Source organism: Pogonomyrmex barbatus, unplaced genomic scaffold, assembly GCF_055798465.1.
Source record: "Pogonomyrmex barbatus isolate J1 unplaced genomic scaffold, ASM5579846v1 scaffold8, whole genome shotgun sequence".
Taxonomy (NCBI): Eukaryota; Metazoa; Arthropoda; class Insecta; order Hymenoptera; family Formicidae; genus Pogonomyrmex; species Pogonomyrmex barbatus.
Window position 1 is genome coordinate 8,129,351 of NW_028297182.1, and position 23,708 is coordinate 8,153,058.

At 38.8% G+C, this 23,708-nt stretch overlaps 1 protein-coding gene across 2 annotated transcripts in view; it reads right to left on the reverse strand.

Moving 5' to 3' along the window:
- N (neurogenic locus Notch protein) overlaps positions 1-23,708 on the reverse strand; it is a 233,018-nt gene that overhangs the window by 51,673 nt on the left and 157,637 nt on the right. For both annotated transcript variants that reach the window (XM_089084343.1, XM_089084344.1), the window contains one exon: positions 17,892-18,074. In XM_089084343.1, the coding sequence (XP_088940469.1) occupies positions 17,892-18,074 (183 nt within the window). The remainder of the gene's footprint in view (positions 1-17,891; positions 18,075-23,708) is intronic.

The following is a 23,708-nucleotide window of genomic DNA, read 5'->3' on the forward strand; positions in this document are numbered from 1 at the left end:
AATAAATCCCCCCCTCCACCCCCCCCTCCGAATAAATTCTCTCTGAAGCTTGCGATGCTGACGTATCCCGCGGCGAGAACAACGCGGGAAGACAACTGCTTTATTCCGATCTAAGGAATCTCCGAGGCACTTTACGAGGCACGTCCGACCGTAAACTCATACCAATGAACGAACCGGAATAAGTAATATCACCGAACGAGCCACGCGCTCGTCCGGCAACGATGCGCATCAGGGTTGAATAGATAATCCCGATCCTTCGTACGACGATCTTTGGCCGCGAGAGAGACCGCGCGGGTCATAAAACCATTCCATTAATGGGAATACGCACGACAGTTTGCAGGAAGATCGGCCCGACGGAACTACTGTGAATTATGATGAACACGGCATAAACGTTCTACGGAATCGGCGCGACGATTCTACGGACAGTCGGATAACGTCCACCCGGATGCGACCACCTGCGGAGTGAACGGTTGGTTCGATAAGAAAATGTCCCTGCTCTCAGAACGATCATTTAGAAACCAAGTCTGCGGATTTAAGTCTACTAACAAAGTTGCATACGCATGCTAACCGAGCATGCATTAAAATATCGAAGTCGAGACGTGAATTCGATGGAACGTGTACTTATTTTGCGCATTTTCAAAATCGCTCGACGATACTTGACGATATTTACAAGTTTTACTCCGATCTAAATATCGTTTCATTGGAATAAAATAATAATGCAGCCGTATCTCTTTTAATAAAAATATCGTAATGTAAAAACCACGAACCCTCAATTCAATCAATATTACACGTAATATTTAACATATTAAAATTAAATTTCTATTAAAAATCTACATGAAACATGGGTTACCGCGGGTAAAAAAAGTGATCGTTTCCGTGCCATAACAAATGCGGATTATCGTTTTGGCGGAAATAATGGCGGCGCCAAAGTAAATCGTTCGCCAGTCGAGAGCAGCAAAACCCAGGCTGCGTATAATTTAATAAAGAAAACGGTGTCGTCCGCAGGACAATTTCGGTCGCGAATCGCGCGCAGTCATCGTGAAAAATGTCCGTCCGCAAGTCGAGTCGGGGAAGCGGTGGAAGATGCGCGATAAAAAGCAAGCGTGAAAAAGTTGCGGAGGAAACCATGGAGCGGACGGTCGACCGCACGCGAGGACAAGAAGTAAGAAGGATTTGCGGCAGAAATCATCGTTATCGCTATTTTCGAGCAGGGCCGGCTTGAAGCGAGTGACTTAGTAACAGACCGAGCTACTTCCACGCCTACTTTCTCACAGTCTCCGATAAAAAGAGGGATATTTTAATTATTTTAACATAATTTTCCGAGTCTGCGCTCCGCTCTCGACGAATGATTCCTAGCGGAGAAAATGCGGATTTATATTTCCAGGAAATAGCACATAGAAGAAGAGGCGATACGGTAACCGTAAAGCCGTCCGCCGCTGCAGGTGTCGGCTTTTTTTGCGGACTTGCGAGAGAAACCGGTAGGCGTTGGTTTTTTGCTAAGCGGGATTATCGAAATAACGCAAAATCGATTCTCGCACGCTCGCGAGATATGAGCGTATATGACTGCGAGTACAAGAACGACGAAGGCACGAGAGCAAGCGAACGGCCATTTTAATTTTATCGCGCGATCGTTTCTCTCCGCGATCGCGTTTTCTCGAGAAGTCATCATGTACGTACGTAATGCATCAATTTTTTAAAATAATAAATAAAGTAATAAACTTTAAATGATGATGACAGTCAGAATTCTTAGTATCTTAAGCAATTAATTGACTGTATTAAAATTTACTAATTAATAATAAAAGTAATTTATAAATTAATACAAGTTATACAAGTTATTATATATTTTATCATTGATTATCTAACGAATTTAGCAATTATTATTATCATAAATCATTTCTGTTACAAATGTCGCGAAAAAAAATAGAATGTTTCAAAGAATTTTTTATTTCACAATATATGTAATCATGTTTGGACGAGTTAATTGCGAAATGAAATTAGAAGTGACATTAAGATCAACAAGAAAATATTACGAAAAATCCATGATTATGATTGACGATAAGATCTGTCAAGGACAAGCGTAAAATATACGTAAAAATTACCCGGCTATTCGGTACTTTCCGCGGTAATAACGATTATCCCTGGCGCAATTTCCTGCCATCTCCGTCAATCGTAATAATAAAACAACCATGATAAATCGGAGCAGCAATAACGATGATCAGGAACGTAATTTATATATAACCGTAGAATATGCGCGCGATCCTAGAAATTTTGAAATATATGAAATATATGATGTACTAATTAATTATATAATTTTGACTTACAGCTTGTCTATGAAATCCATACAAATGTAAATAGAAATGTTGATCTTTTTGGTAGAGAATCAATTGAGACTTACCTAAAACAGAAAAAAAACATGTGTTAATATAAAAAAAAATAAAAATTATTTACACTTAAAATTAAGATTATTTAAATTTTATAACAACATAGAATTTTGAAACAAATCTTTTTATATAATTAAATACTATGTTAATATTGTAATAAACTCGAAAACTGCATATCAACTTTTGCTCTATCTTTTTTTAATGCAGGCTGATGTTGTTATCATTAGAAATTGTTAACATTATTATCAAAAATAATAATTATTGCAAGAATATAATGAATTTCGCGGTCGATTAAGTGGATCTTTGAAATGTTGAAAAAGGGAGCATTAAAAAGATACGCGATAAAGAAAACGGCAAGCACTACCTTAATTGGATTCAATAAACGAAGGAAATTAATAAAAATTAGAGAATTTTTTATTTTATAAAAGTCCTTGGCGCATTTTCTCGTGTATTTCAATTAACACTTTACGTGTCTTCTTGCACGTGCAAATGCAATTATAATTTTTGTGCATAAATTTTTGTGCATAAATGTAATTAATTAAAAATTTTTTAAAATGTAATCTTTCTAAGATAAGAGTAATAGAATGTAGAAGTATGACAAAAATTCTAGGAGATATATCGATAAATTATTTGTATTTGATTTTCAACGGATGAATTAAATCAACGAACGTTAGAGTAAACTTAAAGTCTGAACTTGATGGATGCGTATCTATTTCTCTGCCGCTCAGATTCTTAATGTATGTTGCATTATAGCCTCGAGTAAAGCTTCGTCTCGTTATAGTACTGCCTCGTTGTCTCCTCTATCAATTGCGGAGCCAGCATCCTAAAGTGTGATCTAGTTACGCTGACCGAATCCCCTCTAGCCATGATGTCAACTCGAAGATTAAATTGTTTCTCAGAGTAATAGATATATGGATGATATATGATTTTGAAGTGTGGAAAATTGTGCATACTAATAATAAATGTATGCTACTTGTAATAATTAATTTTTTTCATTACTGTCTTTCTCGTAAAAATATTCCAAGTTGCAAAAGAAAAAGTATCGTGAAATTAAAATTTCTTTTTATCTTTCAAATTTTCTTATTTTTAGTTTACATGAAAATGCATCCTATTAAAAAGACAAATTATTATAACAAGAAAATAAAATTAGATTGATAAGAGCTCAAATTCCAATCTCGAATCTGTTTGAAAGAAAATCATATCTTTACTCTTCTGCAAAGGAAAAAAGGAAAAAAATAAAAAAAAAAAAATAAAAAACAAAAAAAAGTTAAAAGGAGACATTTATGCATGCATGCAACGAGTCTCATACATTATTAACGTACCATCGGTCGCATTAACGAATCATACAGAAATGTATTCGATTTTAGGGTTGTCGTCTTCAGCTTAAAAATTCCACGAAATCCTTCTTGAAGCAATGTCCTTTTTTGGCGGCAACTGACTCCTTACTTATGCGAAAGAGCCGCATTTAAAAAACCTCAGGGGAACATTCTCAATTACGCCAGAATCTCTTTTGTCCCGATAAATTGCTTGCAGAGAAAAGAGAAAGATATATCGAAAATATATCGAGACTACGAGATGCATTTAGCGTCACACGCAAGTATGAATATTTATACAAATATTAAAATAAACGCACAAGATGTTCAATAATAAACGAGATTAATGTCATTTTTTTAAATTAAAATAATTTTCATCAAAAATATCAATAATTTAACATAACAATTACAAAAAGGCGTAACTTTCACAAAATTAAATTGTATTTTTCAAAGTTGGTTACAGTAAAAATAATGTAACAAATTTTATAAACTCCTTTTTAAACTTCTGTTTTATTAATTTAGTATTAAAAATTACGTAAGCATTAAACGCGATATGAATCGCACGCACGGCAACGCACATTCGCGATCGAGATATGCAGTGAGAGAACGAGAGAAATCATTGTGCTGTGACCACTATTTGCATTTTAAATACGACATCTCTTTGGAGAGCTCAAGACGACAAATGGACCATTTACGATGGTCCACTGAGGCTTCCTGATTTCTTCACTTTGCTCACTGTGATCGCGTTCGTTTGTGGCTTCCTCATCAACGACGATTAATCTCCTCTCATTGATTCCTGACACAAGATTTAACGACTGATGGTTTTTAACATCATCGCGGGGGGGAGGGGGTAATTTTTTTTAACACAATGCTTTTAACATAAAGCTACCTAGAAAAGATTTGTTAAATATCTCCAACATCTGAATCCAAAAATATTCGTAATACAACATGAAAAAACGCAATTTTGGACGGCACATTTCAAATAGTATTATTATTAAAAAATATATAAAAAATATTTTTATTATACAATATTTTTATTTAATGCAACATATCTTTCACTTTTTACATTTATACAAGTACAGTGTACTTGTGTACAAAAATCCAGCGGAAATATATATTTTTGAGCATTTTTTGAAAATTGAAATATATTTGCGTAACTGAATCACAAGCCATAAATACCGAGTCTGATGTTAATTTTCTCTCACTAAACTAAGCAACAACGGTATTTTTATCTTGATAAACTATTTCGAGATTGTGTCGTAACAAAACCGCAATACTGATTGCTAAAACCAAGAATATTTATCGACGGAATATTGATGTTAAAAATAGAAAAAGATCGCTTTCTCCTACTACATAGTACGAGAATCCGTACATGAATCCGGCATAGTTACCGAAGGATGTTTCGTTATAGGCGGATGTATTGTCATGAGCGACATTTAACGTACATTGACCTGAAACATGACCCGTTCTCGAAGGTTATCGTACCTATTTACGATCACTAACAGCGTCACTTTTAGATTGATCATAAACCTATGCTTCTTTGATTTGACATGTCAAATGTATACATATGCACTCATACATACGCTGCACATATGTATATGTGCTCTATATATATATATATATATATATATATATATATGCTTTTTGTTATGGCACTTTACAAATAAAACTAATTTCACATTAAAATTTTTCTCTATATATGTTTTAATAATATTAAAATTTTGTTATTACATATTATTTAAGACATGTTGAAAAACTTATTAAGATTTTCGTTCATCTCTTATTTCTATGTATCAAATTATATTATACAAATAAAACGAAAAATTAATTATCGCGAGAAATATGAGAAACACATTCTTTCACGGGCTAACTTAGAAAATTACTGAGGAATTTACTGAGGATTCTCCTTTAAACGAGTCGTGAAAGGTTCGAACTGTCATTATGCGAATTGCTGCTAATGCGATCGCGTGCGTGTATCTAATCAGAATCCGACGGGAACTGCACGATCGAATTCTGTCGATCTAACTCGCGGCAAAAGAATATTGCTGGTGGAATAGGTAACGGAAACGGATGCCGGAGGAATACGGTAAGTTGGCTAACGTATGAGGTTAACGAGGAGGGCTCGTAATTGGCGAACGATGATTATTAAGCCGCGCAATTCTTCTTGAATTGACATTATCTATTCCGTAACTCTCATTTCGAGAAAGTGACCAGTGACCTTTGAAACCAATAAAAAAAAAAAAAAAATCAAATATTTCATAAAATCTAATTATGTAACATCAAAAATAAATATGTAATATAAAAATGTAGTAAAAATAAAGATATAACATCGAGAATGCCAGAATGTAAATAACTAACAAGATTACTTATTAATTAACTTCGCATTAATATAAATCCAATTTAAATCTATTTAATTTAAACGAGATTCAATATCTTACCAGACCACCTTAGTCCCAACATTTTATCAGACCAACCCATTTCAATTTCCGCGATCATTGTTGGTTAACATACGACGTTAAGTACTCATGAGTACTTAGGTGCGTAACTTATGTGCGCATTAAATATCTAGTATCAAAAGTAAATTATAAAACGGTGCAATTAGCAGAACGAATCGACCACATGATTAGGTGGAAACAACGCGATAGAGTGAAATGACTTATCGCAAAGAAGCACGAAGGGAGTCTATTTCTTTCTTTCTTGACACTGACCAAAGCAATAAACTATTTTCAGTATTCGAATCGAGAAAAAGAAGCTATTGCACGCGTTATTACAGCTATGTGTGCGCCTATTAATAAAACATTAGCAAAACACAACCACACGTTTCCGTCTTCACGCTTCACAATGCATGAGCCACGACGTTGGAAAAATCACTTCAAAATCGGGAAATAATTGGTCTTCCGGGATCGCATACGAGCTGTGGATGCAACACGTAACATGTTTTTCTCGCTGATCATTCTTGCTTTATATTCCTCCGTTGTTCTCTGTGCTTAAGATGTAACACGCGCGCATAAAACAAGATGGCGAGATTCTGAACGGGCAGACGAGCGCAATAAAATTCAGACTTTTGCAGTCGCATCGGCTGAGATTACGACCCTTTCTGTCTCTCGGTTCGACAATTAAGAAAGGCATTAATCACTTTAATTACTTGCCGACCAGACCACGAGCGTATATACGTCCGGCTTAACGGTAATGAATAATAAATACTACGATACCATCGATCATTCGACATATGTAGCAAGCTCCGAGCTCGTCTCCGATTGTAATTTGCTCGCCCATTAATCCCCCACCGGCATTAATAAAACTCAACAAAATTGCTGATCAAAAATTAAGATCTCGCGCATTATACATTACCTCAACGTACACCAAATATGACGATAAACTTGAGACGAAAACATTCTTAAAACATTCGACAAAATTTCTTTGTGTTTTATATAGTATACCATAAGACAGTTTTATTACATATGTCTAAATGACCTTTTAATTAAAGAGAAGTAAAAGAAAATTTTCATTAAGTAAGAACGATACTTCCTCATAAAAAAAAATGACCTTGCAAAGAAATTGCGAAACGATTGCAATTACAATAAAACTCGCTCCGCTTCTGATTAAGAATCCATCGAGCGGAACGAAACACTAGACGTACAACAGGAAAAAGACAGTCGATAAATATAAACCCAATTTTTCTTTCCCATTTTAGTTTCAACTAGCTCTATTATTGTTTTACTGTAATGAGATGAGTAATGAAACATACGCTACATCTTTGAGGTTTCCTCGCGAATCGAAAACTCGAAGCTAATAGTGACGAATTCGCAGCATTACACAATTTCTTGCACCCTCTCTTTGTTCTTCAACTCTTTCCCTATTTCTATGTCAGTTCTATGTTTGCTCTCTTTTACAACCTGAAGATCCTGATACCGATGTGCTTTGTAATTTTCTTAAATAAATTGGATGTCTCGAAGGAAAAAAATGAAAAATGATTTGTCGAAAAATCGAGAAAATAATTAGTAAAGACTCGCGGTTAAGATAAAAGAATTTTTATGATCTATAAAAATCCGCATCGTATGTCAATTTTAATAAAATTTAATTAAAGAAATATATAAAAAATGATAAAACAATTTTAATAAAGATATATGTAACTAGATGTACTAGAGCAATATAGTATGCGAGACTTCTAATCATATGAATTTTTTATCAAAATTGTGATATCATGTAATGCTTAGATCTTTATTATTTATTAACATCATTAATTCAAAATATACAAAATAGCTTCGTAATTAATTCAGTTACTTCAGTAAGTTTCAGTTTAATATGTTTATATAATATATCGAAAATATATGAAACTTGGCAAAATGTAACGGTATTTGTGTAATCAAATGATCGCGAAGATTGTTCCTTAATCGGCGAAGTACGAAAGTGCCAATTTACACGCGTCTTTAATAGGAAAAAATACAAAAAGGCGGAGCTTACGAAAGAAAGAGAAACGAGAGAAGAGAAGAATTGACGAGAGAAGCGAACTTCGTCCGCGATAATTAACTTCCGCTAATAAAGCGGCGGTTCGTTTTGGGACCAAATTAATTTCCTTGCCGTGATAACGACAGTATCTCCGCCCAAGCTCTTTCTGATCGATCAGATCGATTCTTATCGCCACGGGATAAGATTAATAAGAAATACGCGCGCGATACAAAGTTATTTCAGATAAAATTGATCTTAGCGGACTAAGTAATTTATGAAAATGAAAAATTGTCATGACTTGCAATATAAATGCTAATACCAATTTTGCTGTACGCAACATTTTATTTGTTTGTCACTTTTGACACATTAATTTTATATATATTTATTATCGTTCTTTAGTATAAACAAAATGTTATATCATAAATAATATATAAACAAAAAAGGGGCCTTTCAAAGATAACATTTCAAAATTACAGTTTCGGACAAACTTTTTTCAATTTTTTTCTAACTCGAATCTTCGTGCTTGCTTTGCAAACATTTTGCAAACATTATCCTGTCACTTTACTTTACATACTGTGGACTTTTTATATTTTATTGTTTTTCAATATCGAAAGGTGTATCATTTTCAGATTCTCAAAAATGTGATTCAGTTTCCCGCAATTTCACCGAATGTCCGCCCGAGAAAACCGATAAATAATCCGATCGAGGAGGAGGACCGTAGAGAAAGGATGAAGCCGGTGCAAATACGAAATCGGCTTATCTCGATCTCTTCGGTGGCAAAACGAGCTTACCGGCGGTAACACACATACATGTTTATGCCGGCCTGTCTATCCGTCAAATGTTCCCTTCTATCAGATTTCACTCGTCATCCCGCTATTATCAGCGGGGATCTAGGATTGTCCCTCGCCTCTATCGCCGTCACACGCCTGTTCGCCGCACGGGATAACGGTACACCGATATAGCGGCGGATCAGACGGATCGATGCCGTCGATCGGCACGGACCATACATCGTGGTGTTCCCCGCGGAAGAAAATTATCGATCCCGGATGGACGTGGAGATCCCGAGACCGCGATTCCTGGTCGCTCGCGATCCGCCGATCCGTGGAATATCAATGACTCTGACCTCCCACGGACGACAGTAAATTGGATGCCGTACCTTTGACTTGTAGTTAAACTGTACGTCGTTACAAGCAAGTGTGATGTATCGAATGATGCTTATCTTGTTGCTTTTTTCCGATAAAAAGCAGAATGGCATCTAATGACCGGTGTTAACATTTTACGATGACCAAAGTGTAACGTAGTTCACGAATTACACGAATTCTAATATCATAATATCACAAATACATCGAATTACTTTCTTCTTCCTCTTTTCAATTCAATATTTTCACTTGTTCATCAGTAAAAGAGAAGAATTCATATTTTTATCTATAGCGTTGAAATTTTTTTATATAAAAGTAAAAGATGTTCATCTAGGAACGGTTATCAATCATATTATCGCGATTTGATCGTGCAAGTATTTCTAGAAAAAAAAAAAAAAATAATAAAACTGGATGGAATCCAGTTTCGAGAATGCAGAATCCTGTTCGTTCTGCAACTTCATAATTTCTTTCTCTGCTGTCTTCCCGGTTTTCTCCTTCTTTCTTGTTGTTTTGCGATGCACACGAGAGTGCCACGATGGGCGTAGAACTTGGCGACAGTTCGAGATAAATAACGCTGCGGGACAGAACAATGTGTCCAGTGTCGTTCTACCTTTGCCTTTGTACCTTGCAAATCCAGCTTACTCGCGTCACATACGGTATATGCGTTAAACTTTGCGCTGTGACCACACAACAGAACAAGAAACTGGTATTATATCATTCCCCAGTCAGCAGCATCAGCAAAAATTCAAGAAAATTTAAAAGATAATTGAAAAACACACACACATCTATCGAGCTGGCACAGCCACTTCGTGCGATTTATATAAAAATATTTTTTTTGCTAATTATTTGCTTTATTCCAGATTTTTTTCAGACGTGACACATACAGTTCCTCGATGGAACTTCAAAAATGGACATTTTTGATAAACTAAAGAATTTTTACGGAATACTCGGGGGAAATTTTTAGAGAATACTTTTTGCCAAATTATCCCCGATATAAATCTTAAGATTACAAAACGGAACAATACGCTTTCTGTTCCGCCGATCTCTCACTTCTCTCGCAATCTATTCGAACGCATCTCAGGGTTAAAAGTTTCCCCCCTCGCCCTCGAAGACATCGTGTCGAAAGCAGTCCCGATTCGTTTTGGATTCGTTGCCAGTCCCGGTTTACGATCGCGACTCTCCTCCACGGGAAGGCGGGAAGAGAGGTCGTGCCGACGCGACCTACGCTGAAAGCGAGCGCAAAGGAAATCATCCTCCGTGCGGAATGGTTTCATCGGCGAGGACTAGGGACTGCATTTAAGGCCGCATTTGTATGCGACCTCGTGCACTTTCTCGCACACGCACGCACGCACGCACGCACGCACGCACGCACGTATGCACGCATGTCGATCCCGTTGTACCCTTAAATTGGCTATTTCCACGACGAGGGGGAACGAGGGAGGGGGTCAAATGCGAACGAAAGAGCCGGCGCAGTCACTGACGAAGGGAATTCGTCCCATAGAAATCAGGCTGCCCTTTGTCAGCGTCAGAACGGACGTAATTCCATTGGCCGCGGTTCGTCGACTCGCGAAGACCAATTTCCTCGTCACAATGATGCGTTCGTTTCGAATGGAGTCGGCGAGAGGCGCGCTTCGTCGAAAAGTTGTGATTTCGAACGCGCGCTCGCGAGGTGTATTCAAAACAGGTGTTTCTCGCTAACACAATAGCGACCCGGAACAATGATCAATTCTGTGAATCTAAACGAGAATATTCGAAATTCATATGAGATATAAAAAAAAAAAAATCACGTGTCAACACACAAATATACATATCGTTATTGTATTAATAAAGAGAGATCTTTTGGAAATCACGGACAAAAAATTTTTTTTATCGTGAGATACATCCACCTGTGCGCCTCATTTGTAAAGTCGATATTCATATTTCGAACTTTTTCCCCTCGTCAAAGAAACTCCTGCCGGTAGTGCGCTGCTAGTCAAGCAGAAAAAAAAAAACGCAGGAAGAAGTAACGAGCGGAGGAACATGCAGAAAAGACACGTTACCCAGAAGGCACGGTGTGTCCGTCTCGTTCATGACGACCATATATCACGAGTGCTCCGAGGCAAAACACAAGGCATCGTTGGACCATGTGCACGCACGCAGGCAGGCACGCACGCACGCGAGCACACACGCGCGTCATACGTGTGCGCGATCCTATGACGTCGCCGAGGTTTCTGATGACGATTTCAGAAGTGACTGATGCCTGGACGAAGAAGACGCACTACAGGATGGCGTCTTGCTGAGCGACAATCCGGCTTGTTAGCAGCGAAAAAATGGCTCGAGACGTTCTTACTCCACGATCTTTTCTTCTTCAGAGCTTTTATCTCATTTTTCGTTGCTACCTTTGTTATTTTAGTAAAACTTGAGTCTTACATTTGAGAAATGTTAAGCTACGTGAATTTTCCACATCAACAAAATTGATTGAAAAAAGTTGATAAAAAAATGAAATTATTATATATTATTTTTCAATAATAGTTACAGCAACAATTTATTAGATCATTCTCGATTTCTTCTCTAGTAGTAGTTTAGTATTCTTTTATGAGAGATAAATTCTTTGATTGAAATAGAAAGATGACTTTTACGATTACTATAATCAGACTCATAATTCTAACTGTTGATTCGGGGAAAAAATTTCAATTTTTTTTTTTTTTTAATACGTTAACGCTCGAGATTTATTTGCTTAATTTGTCAAACATTGAAAAACTACTCTTCTCTCTCACGTTTTTCTCTGGATATTCCATTCTTAAAATCTATCTCTTTTTTTCGGTTTTGCCGGCTTAATAAGGGACCATTATTATCTGGATCTCACATCAGATGCCGCCTTTCTAAAATTTTCCCGTTTAGTTTCGACGAAGCCGGACGAAGAGGAATGAGAGATAGAAGCGGATAAAGAGAAGTATAATCATGAAAGAAGGTAAGACAGTGGCGAGGGGATAAGAAACTGAAGAAAGGACTTGCGAGCGCAGATCAAGCGGATAAAGTCCGCCGGAAGACTTAGCGGGCGTGTTGGGTAAGCTCAGATAGAATCTTGGCGGTCCTCCTCGACACTTTTACGTTCTGCACTGTATTTATGTAACTATCCCTGCAAATACGTCAACAACATCCCGATACTGCGAACTCACGGGAACTTTCATTGTCTTCCGATCGAAAGTACAATAGTCGTAAAATATAAAATAACAATTGGTAAGTGCACTGACAAATAATTTTAATTTTTCACATTATACTATTTATACAAATAACATAATTATATATTCCTTAATGTTTTTAATCATGTTATGAAAATTAAATCTTTCTTTTAAATCTTTTGTATTCGGAATCGATGTAGCCAACGTCAGGTATGAGGCGGACATTATTCGGCGGGGCAATGTCCTAAGAGATCGCGGCTGGTATTGTTCCTCAAGCTGCGCGATAAAAATGGCATCGACATCTTCCCGGCGGAGTGATGAAGTGGCCGGAGAATCGAACACGCGTGCGGAGCGGACGCGGAAGAAAAAGGAAATCGCGATGTCCGTGAAAAGAGCATTCAAAAGGGATCTGGACAACAAATGCGCGCGTCTCCCTCGCCCGGGAGGGTGCCATCACTTCTGACAGTCGGCGCATCCACCTCTTGCTTCGACAACTAACCCGCTGTCTTTCTTACCGCTCGGGAAGAAACAAAAGCTTGAATACCTCTCATCTCGCGAAGAGGACTATGCCCTCTTAATTAGTCCGACCGAACTTCGCTCAAAGAAGTCTCGCTGACGACGAGCCTTCAACTGACAATTGCGCGAAGTTCTGAAACACGACAATGTGTCAATATGTCAATATGTTGAAGTCTCTTTGAAGCCAGAGCCTCATACAATGCCAGCATTGTATTCGAAACATGCAGATCTCGTCAGTGCAAGCCGTACACAACAAATATAGCAAGCATTTCGCAAATACAATAATTTAATAAACGTCTGACTATAATAATTATATTATAAAACTGTAAAAAAATAATATATTTAAGTAATTTAATTCGATAGTACGTTTTTTTTCAATTAATTGATTAACTTTCTACATTTTAAATGGAATTTTTTTTTGTTGATGATATCTTGTATTTCGCGAAAGTTGAAATTCTAGACTCTTGGAAAGTCAAGGAAAGGAATAGTTAAATGGTCACAAAAGGAAAAACGAGACGAAAATAAGGGTTGGAAAACAACAAAACGTAGGAGCCATTGTTCCTCCCACGACAATGCAAAGTTGCTGGATCGTAGGGGCAATCTACATCTTCAGTAATGTATCATATGAAACTCTGCGCGTGTCGGACGGCAGAACTTCTACTTGCCCGAGGTACGCAGGCATAAGCGGTATGTATGTGTGCGTGCCTGCATATACGTATGCATCGGGTGTATCAAGCCGCGAATATTGAGATATCTCCCTCCCTTAGTCCGGGGGGGGGGGGGGGTAACAAATCTTCCGCGATGCGATGCGCGTCGTAAAAGGAATGGCACGAGAACGAGAGACGAGGAGGAAAAGAAAAACCCGCAGATTGCGCGTGACAGTAAAATATATCTCGATTATTATTCGGCCCCGCGGAGCTTTTTACACCTTTTTCGGAGTGGTATCCGTATCGACGATCGATTATCTCTAGATCGCCAATACAAAGGGCGAGGTCTAAGAAACGGGAGTGAAGATGTAAGTCGATTTAATTCCGCTTCGACAAAACTCGGCGAAAAGTGAAGATTGACGCCTTTAAGCGAGTTACTCCCCCCCCCTCCCCGCCCCCCATTGGTAACTCAATAGAAACGTACTGCTCGGAAGAAGAACGGCGTCTCGCGAATTCCTGTTCCGTGTGAACACCTGGAAGTGTACCAGCACGTGATGGCGTGGCGGATAACATTGTTTCGCATTCTGTGTTAGAGTGTTTGCGCGGCGATTTGTAATGCCTTCCCGGGCGACGCCGGCTTTACGTCATCTTCATTCGCACAAACTACGGTCGGGCAGCTAAAACACCGTGAGGAAAGTAAGTAAACTTGAGAGAGTTACAACAAGGATTGTCGAGTATCGTAAAAATTGTCTCGAGACTTACTTACGGCAAAAATTTACTCTAAATTTATTGTAAATAAGTTCTTAAGTTCGATTAAGCAATGCCGTTTCTGTGATATTAAATTGTGCTATTTTCAAAATAAATAATTATTTTAGCAACACTTGGATGTTACATTGATTCTCTTTCACTGCGAGTTTACATTAAATTTTGGTAGATAAATTCGTGCTATTTTATTGGCAAGATTTTAGTTATATTCAGAACTAGAGTAAAAAAAAGCAAAAATGCATGCGTAGGTTGCACGAATCTCTCTCGTTAAAATATTGAGCAATTCAGCCGCAATTCGAAGACTGCCTCGTGGCAGTCGCTGCATACTGATAGTCGACACAGACGACGTCGTTTGTGCAATTTAACGACCGTCGGTTGGAAGGACCGACTCATTACATCTATGTGTTGTTTAATAGCGAGTTGATGCAATCCGCGGCATATTGCTCGCTACCGATTTATTAATCCGCATTTTTCACCGAGCACAACCCACGAAGCGCGCGCCACGTGAGCATTCATCAACCGTGAAGAGAGCCAGTACAGTATCAGATCGCCCGGTAGAAAACGCAATAGCGTCGTAATTGCTCTCGTACGTCAATGACACTGAGAGATCTTGTGCCACTCCTCCTCTTCATTATATGCGCGGATGATCATAAACTTCGCATACGCGCGAGCATAATACAACGGACACATCCCGCGATATCCGCAATACGATAACGCATGTGTCCGACGAGATTCCGAATCGCAATATCAGATCACGAGTGATCGATAATGAAAATGACTGACTTAAATGTAAATGTAAAGTGTAGTGTGCCACAAGCACAGGCAAATGAAATATAAGATATTAAAAATTGTCAGAGGTGGAAAGAGTTCTTAAATAAAAAATTAAATAATCGGATAATATTTTTAATTGTTTTAAAATATGTTATATTACGTAACACAAATATGTTATATATTATATTAAATATGTTATATTTTTGTTTAAAAAAAATATCGATAATCCGAAGAGCATTCAACCATGGATGGTCTGATTCAAGGAAATAATAATATCTCGCGACGGTCGTGATCCAGATCTAATTTCTCCTTTCGATGGAGGAGAAGAGCTTCTCTCATTACGTGCAATACAGTACGCGAAACAGAGACGCGGAGTAGCTGCGCCCACGACAATTACAAAGGCCGGGGTATAACGTGCAAAACACCGATGCTGCGGGTCCGTCGTGCAAAATTCTGAATGCCCAAGTATCCTCTTTCCTCGAACCTCTTAGCGCTACTTAGCGGATCCTTTTACGGGACAGCGGACCCCGACAAGAAAGGAAGGCACGACGTACGACTCGACGAAGGGCCGAAGCAAGAAGAAGAGACGAAAAAGACGAGAAGGAGCCCGGAGGAGAACGTAAAACGAGGAGAAACGAGAAGGGAGACGCGAGGGAGGGAAAGCGGAGGTGGAGCACCAAAATGGCGGAATAAGCCGAGGGACAAGATAAGCCTTTGTGCCCACACGGGGGCCCATGGAGGTCCAGAGCAACGGATCCCGTCGTCTCGGTCTCATATTTCGCGAATCCCGCTATCATATTTTACTGCTCGTCCCCTTCCTCCTTCATCCCACCCTCGTGTTTTGCCGGAGTCTATTCAAAGAGCCCGAAAGAGTCCCTAATTTTTTGTTATCTCACTTTTTTGGACCTCCAAAATTCCTCCGGTTGATCTTCTCTATGACATTGAAGAATTTCATTCAACTGTCCGTTCTCTAATATAATGAATATAAGTAGCGTAAAACGATTTTCTTTTTACTGAAATCTCTTATGAAAAATAAATATGCATAATACTAAATGATTCTTAAAATGTTAATATTATTAAAAAAAAAAATTAGTGATTATTAAATTTTATATGTAATATTAAAAAATAAATTTTTGTTTAAATTGATGTCAGCAATAAATAAACTTGAAACTTTTTCAAAAGATATATTTCTGCTGTGTTTTTTTGTTTTTATCGTCCTGTATATATCAAACAATCAGAAAGATTATTATTATTTATATTATTTATATTATAAGTATATTAACATCTTTGATTTAACGACTTATAAGGACCATTCGTGAATCTATAAATAATGATATTTTCTTTGATCATCATTTAACTCATAATTTATATCCTCGTTGTAATTACCCTGTTATCGATTTTCTCGAAAAGGGAATTTGTGACAAGCGCGGATTTAAGACTTCAAATCAGAAATATCCTCTGGCATTCGCGTGATTCCACGATCTTGGCGGTGACGCGCATTCGATGCGCTGTCGATTATATCGGTTGTCGATCGTGCGGATCTTTACGGATCCTCAAGGGCTCCGATCCTTTAACGGCTCGAGGGATAACTCGCATCGTTTCGCCGGCGTCAAACAATTAAGGCTGACTTACGCGCGCCGACGCGCAGCGTTAAAAGAGCAAACGGGTCGCTGCCCTCCCGCCACGGCTCTTGTGTTGTATCAGATAATGCAAACCGCGGCGCACTGTCATCTCGGAAGAATTTACAGACGACGTGGTGCAGGCCCCAGAGGACCCGGGGTTCTCCGCACTACGTGGCGCGTCAGCAGCTGGCCGCCTATCGCGCGCGGCGGATCGCGCTTTTTCGCGCGTCTCGCATCTCCCGCAATTTCCCGCGAAAAAATGCCTCGATTTTGATCGAAAACATTGAAAAGAAGCCATCTCAGAAGCCATGTCTTTTTACAATTCAAAAAAATCTGGAACTGCATCGAAAAAATATTTGCGGCCAAAATGATCTAATTCTTTTTTTTTTTTATGCATCAAAAATGTTTCCTTTTCTAAAAGATTTTAGACAGAGGGAACATTAAAAGCAACAAAAAAATCTGTCTTTTATTATGCGATTAAAATTAATTAGAAACTTTCTATACTGTAAACACTTTTTGTTACTGTTAGTATTATCAAATTTTATTATTTGGAATTGATTAACTTTTTTAGTAATGAGTGACACTACTGTTACTATAAGAAGATATGAACTTTCCAACGGAAGGAATCATTTCGCTTTTATAAAAAAAAAAAGTCTCACGTAAAAACACAAAAACACATCTCCGTTTCAAGCGGAGACAAGAAAACGCGAAAACGAATAATATATGTTCGAGGGAAGCTGGCACTTCCGAAGGTAATTACAACTTTCACGGCGGACTTGTACGAGACGACCAAAAAGCATGCGGAACGATGGAAATACGTGTAACACAGCATCCGAGTATATACAAGTTATTTGACGCGAAACATAAATGGTACAACAATTCAAAAAGAAATTGCCATCGTGAAAGCGACCGAAGCATGCTTTCGATCGTGACATGTTTGCGGTCACGCAAGAAAAGCAAAGGGAATCATGCGACTGTCCCTTTTGGGTTGGATGCGAAGAGATGTATCGCTGCTCTCTCTCTCTCTCTCTCTCTCTCTCTCTCTCTCTCTCTCTTGAGAGAGAGAAAAGGGACACGTAATTGTTCGCAAGTACCGTGAGATGAATTATAGAGAGCGACGTACTTACCAGGCATGCAGACGCATCGAAAGGTCCCAGGATCGTCCAGGCAGGAACCGTCGTTCTGACACGGATGCGACTCGCACTCGTTCACGTTTGTCTCGCATCGCGGTCCCGTGAATCCTTGCGTGCAGTTGCACGCGAAAGATCCCGGCGTGTTCACGCAGATGCCGTCGTGCTCGCAAGGAGAGCCTGTAATAAAAAGAAAAATGTCACCATTTAAAATCAACTTAAAAGAGAGATTGAGATTGAGATTAAAACACAGACATAGATTCTTTTTGATAAAAAATAATTTTGGATTTTAAAATATACATAAGGTATAAAAAAGATATTATTTTAAAAAATATTTAACGCGATACAAAAATTGTAAAGCTCTGAAGCACTCTGGCATCGAGTAATTTAATGTTTAATATAAAACACAGATGCATTCCGATGCATCTGTCCTATTCCTATACGGATGACATGAAATTCTAACGGGAGTTCCGTTATCAACGAGGTGAAAGTTCATCCGGTTTCGATATTGGCACATATTGGCACGCGATACCATTTCTAGAGAAACTTTTTCCCGTTCTTTTACGGCGAGACTGAGAAAAGGGAAGGAGACACAAAGCCGCAAAGTATCGGGACTTTTCGTGCCGATCGTTCTTACCGATGATTTAAACCGTGGCAAAGTGGCGTACACGGCTCGCATAATAATTAATAGCTGAATATGGCTTTAAAAGTCAACTCGATATAGCGCATCTCTATACTCTCTCTCTCTCTCTCTCTCTCTCTCTCTCTCTCTCTCTCTCTCTGGACCAGCGACGAGCGAACATACGCCACGGATAGTGCTCCTTAATTGGCAAACTCGCCGGCACTTTTTAGATGCCGCCATTAGGGCGGGAGAAGGGAAGAGAGAAACATTTCCTATACCCGGCTAACTCGACCATAAGAAGGAGCATGCTGGTAGAGCATTCTTGAAGCACTGACGACGACGGTTCGTTTTAAAGGAGATCGCGTTTTGTCCGCGGAACCCCTCTTTTCCCGGAGATACGTAGCCCTCTCTAATTGCAACGAGATAATTGCTACAGGCGCAGTTGCCTGCTTGGTGTGTGCTCTTGCCAAATGAGAGCTTCATTACAAATATTCCCGTTCTCTCTTTCTCTTTTCTATACGCTATAGAGTCAGAAATTACAGCCATACTGAATTCATTTTATTTATTATGTTAGATATCTATATCGTATGGCAAGGATTATAATAATAATATAAAATTATTGAAAAATAATTAACACTATGTAATCTTTTAAACATGTAAATACATAGAGATTTAAACAAGCACAAAAAAAATAAATTCAGACATAGATATAGACAAATATATATATATATATATATATATATATATATATATATATATAAGTGAAAGATATTTATTAAATGTGGAAAAATAAACCGACTGGATTTGAACTTGGGATTCCTCGCCTATTACCAAGCACTTAGTCTGCACGATCGCGACTCCTCTCTATTAGCTGTTTGTATTCCGAATCTCTTTCATGACCGCTTACGATCGTCTATTTCTTACATAAGTGTATATTATGTCGAGCAGCTCTCATTTGAATCCATATATTTATTTTAAAATGTAAAAAGCAATAAAGCATTCCAATGATTTTTTTGATAATCCATTCCCACGTTCAAAGCGATATTAGCTGCAAGTACCGTGACAGTACACGTCGACTTTTCTCATCAGAGTATGATCGCGGTATGTACGCATGAGTTTATAAAGAAGCGTTTGCTTTTGCTTTGGTCACATACCGCGCTTGTGTAATTCACCAACGGTTTTGCCGACCCGGCGGTGTAATTGCCGTCGCCGTCGCGTAACGGGCGAGGGCGATGAAAGAGAGAGAGAGAGACCCAAGCGAAATGGCGCGACAAGAAGAACGTGCGTACGCGTGTACCCGCGAAAGCAAGAAACGCATTGCTGCACCGTGTTCGCGATCGGGTGACACGACGTTAGAAGAGATGATGAATCGCTCCCCCGAGAATGCCGCGTATTATACTCACAAACGAACGAATTAGCGTTAAAAAGCCATCACGCGTACGTGGGTGTTCAAAAGCAGCGGTAAGAGCTCGCTTACCGAGCCATTAGCAATCGGTAAATATTCGCTAACCGTTAAAGTAACTCGATTTCTTCGCGAGACAAACATTTTGAATCGATATAGTATACAAATAATTCAAACATATCCGGCGTGTGAGATTAATATTAAAATTTTCGAATTTAAATAATTTTCATATTATTTTTATAACGCGATAACGCGAAAGATTCTCGTTTTTTCGTTTAAATTTTTCGCAACTTACGCACCACTTCCCAGATTCTTCGACAACGCAACAACGCGGCATAATTGATCCGGTTGCATACGCGGTTGCCGCGAGGTGCGGTTTGCAATATCGGCGTTGCACATCGCCACCAAGCGAGGATTCCCCGTGCTCGGTTGCATCAAGCTCATCCGAGGAGGCTTCTTGCTCTTTTGCCGGGAGCGCAGCTCCCTTCGCTTGAGGAACTTAATCTACCAGAAAATATGCAATCTAGATAATAACAGAGCCCCGGCTCGGGCGCGAGATCATTATGGTTGTTATTAAACTTAAAATAACAATTTAGCGTTTAATTAGATTCGTTCGTGGGGGCTCCGCGCCGCGGGGGCATCCCCCCCCTCCCCTCCCCCCGAGGAAACTGCGCTTCTAGTGGACGGAGTAGTGGACGGACAACGTCGATCCGGGGGGGCTCGCTCCGGCACTCTCGCTCCTCCCTCGACGCGACTTCCGGCAAAATCTCATTATACCTGGCGCGCTGTCGTCGCGCGTCAACCACGTCGCCGAATCGCACTGCCCGTGCGATTTGCGCTTTTTGGCTCCGTAAACAGCAGCTTTGGTTACGTCGACATAATTTTAATCTTCTGTGCCTCGTATCTTTTAATAATACGCCATACGTAACATGACTATTAAGTAGTCATATTAAGTGGTACGTACGTAAGAGACAGATTGTGTGTAAGAAGATCAGAAAAACTTGAAGATTTATGTACATATATATGATATGTATGATTACCGGATATAAAAATTCTTCTCTCATAATTACAAATTCTTCACGAAAATTTGATCGAGAATATTTACTTTATAATCTTTTGCAATACGAAAAGGAGAGAAAAATAAAATTCTTTTCGAAGACAAATATACAATCAATTTTCAAAATTTTGATATAACGATCTATTCTTATGTCAAAAGAAGAATTGTAGTAGAACTTGTGATTACTTGCATCATAACCAGAATTCCTTCAGATAATATCGGCCAAATTTCGATGTAACAATGGGCCTTTGTTTAGCTAACAGGTAGCTAACACACGCCTATAGTTCCTGGGCAGGAGCCACTTAATCTCGGCACACACAAAAAAATGAGTAAGAAAAAACGAAAAGAAAAAAATAACCGTGAAGAAAGATTTCGTCACGCGTTACCGCGTTATATTTGCATTTGCATGCAGTCAATATCCCGCTATTATCCATATTATAATAAACAAAAAAAAAAGATGATTGATTCTCAGTTACTTATTGAAAGATAAAAGGAAGAACGTGATAACATAATTTTTGAATAAAAAAGCTTAAAAAAATGCAATGAGTATTCATATTTGCTAAACCGGATTCTTTCTTCTCGATTCATTTTCGAATGAAGCATTAAACATTTTTGACACGACTGGTGTTATTTCTGCGGTGAAGAATTTCAGGTTGTTCCCCAGCAATAATTCAACACCAAACAAGACGACTGTCCGTCTCATTTGCAATAATCTCTCATTGTAAAATCTCGTTTGAGGTTTTCAAAAATTCGATATAAATATTTATAAACGAGAAGAAAAGGAGACAGGCAGATGGCTGCATAAATTATAAGTAAAAAAAATAATTCTAATTCAATGGAACAGGATATCACGAAAGACACGATTCGGTGAAATAAATTACTGACATATACAAAAACTTATCTTTAAAAAAAATTTAGAAATATATAAGTATAAAAAATATAAAATATAAAAAAATAATATTAATTATTTTTTAAATATAATGTAACATCAAAGCATAAGCGTGTTGTTTTTTGAAAGAATTTCGTACACTAATTAAACTGTTTCAGATCAGGTGAACGATAAAGGAACGCTGATTTTAAGCAAGATGAAGTTTGTTGCAATTATATTGAGATCTATTTCGTTTGTCGACTTAATGAATCTGTCGATTGAATGAACCTCCCCGAATTAACATTCCACTCCGAAATCTGAAATAATAAAAAAGCAATCGTGGACAAAAGAGACGAGACAGAGAAACGAGCGAAAAAAACCTGATTTCCCTTATTCTACTGTTTTCGACCAATATTTCAATTCCGAAGCATATGAAGCATATGGAGGAGTATTAAGAGATTTCTTAATACTCTTCCCTCGTGAGTCACAAAACATTCAGGTGCTACTTAAGTTATTATTTCAAGTACAAATGCGACCGCGGGCGTCGGATGGTGGGCGATAAGCGAACGTATCCCGGCCTAAAAGAAGAAAATAAGTAGCGTAGATCGCGATCGCGAGAACAGCGTAGCCACTGGGCGGAACGATCATCGAAATATTCACCTTGACGCCGAGTAGCCGATAATTACGCCCTGTGGCCATTAATAAACTAATCCTTGAAGATTTCTTACCGGCCATCCGGAGCAAAGAGCTCTGTCGCTTTATCAGCCTTCAGAATCTCCGAGTGCCCAGGGCAATCGTCAGAGAAGAAGAGACGGATGAGACGGGGTGTGTAGTGTGTCGAGGGGTGGAGGGGTGGGGGAGAGACAGGCCGATCTACAGGGTTTAATGACTTGTGGTATCAAACGGCCGGGATGAGAAAAAAGGGGGATAAATGAGATGAGATGGGCCCGAAGTCCCGACTAATCACCGGCGATATTAATGCGCGGTGTATAAAGAATGCGGCGAAAACCACGTTTGTGTTCGGTAAATTGCCGACGCTTCTTGGTCTCGGATGGTTGAAAAACGCGCAATTACGCGTCGACGGTTAATTGAATCATCTGTTTTCGAATAGGCATGTACAGAATTTATTTATAATCATTAACGAGGGAATGAATTTATTTTGGATAACAATTAAATTTAAACCAATTTTATCTTTGTAAGTTGTTTCATATATACGAATTTTAAATCTATCAAATAAAATATTACAATACACACATACAGACGTCACGTAGCGAACACATTTTTCGTTTCTTTTCTTGAAAAGTGTCTTTAGAGTTTTTACAATTTTTCAACAAGTTAAAAGAGAGAGGGCGATAAATCGGTAACAACGATGGCACCGCTTAATCACAAAGTTGGCGGGTGAAAATCCGTGCGCATGAAAGAACTTGGGCATTATATGGCCAAGGGGTAGTTTGCTCTTCATCATCATGCACGGCACGAACGTGACGTAGAGTCATGTGCGTGGCCGTGGTACGGTAATTTACCGATAATTTCTCGAATCGCGTCCTTCGCATAGAAGTGAGTAATCGTACGCCCCCGAAGCAAAAGGCAGCCGAAGGCCTGCGAAAGAGGCGACTGCGAGAGAGAAGTGATCCTCCTCGGGGAACGGGGAGCTGTCTTTGAGTAATGTCTTCCTAATTACGATGCCCCGTGCAAAACGTGGAACGCAACGACGTCCACTGTCGGACGGACGAAGGGAACGCGGACGATCGTAGAAAAATGCGGATCCTCTAATTCATCGCTCGGTTCGTGGACGTACAAAAAACGTCTAACGGTCGAAACGAAGCGCCTGAGTATATTTCAAGCGCAGTCCAGCGAATGAACGA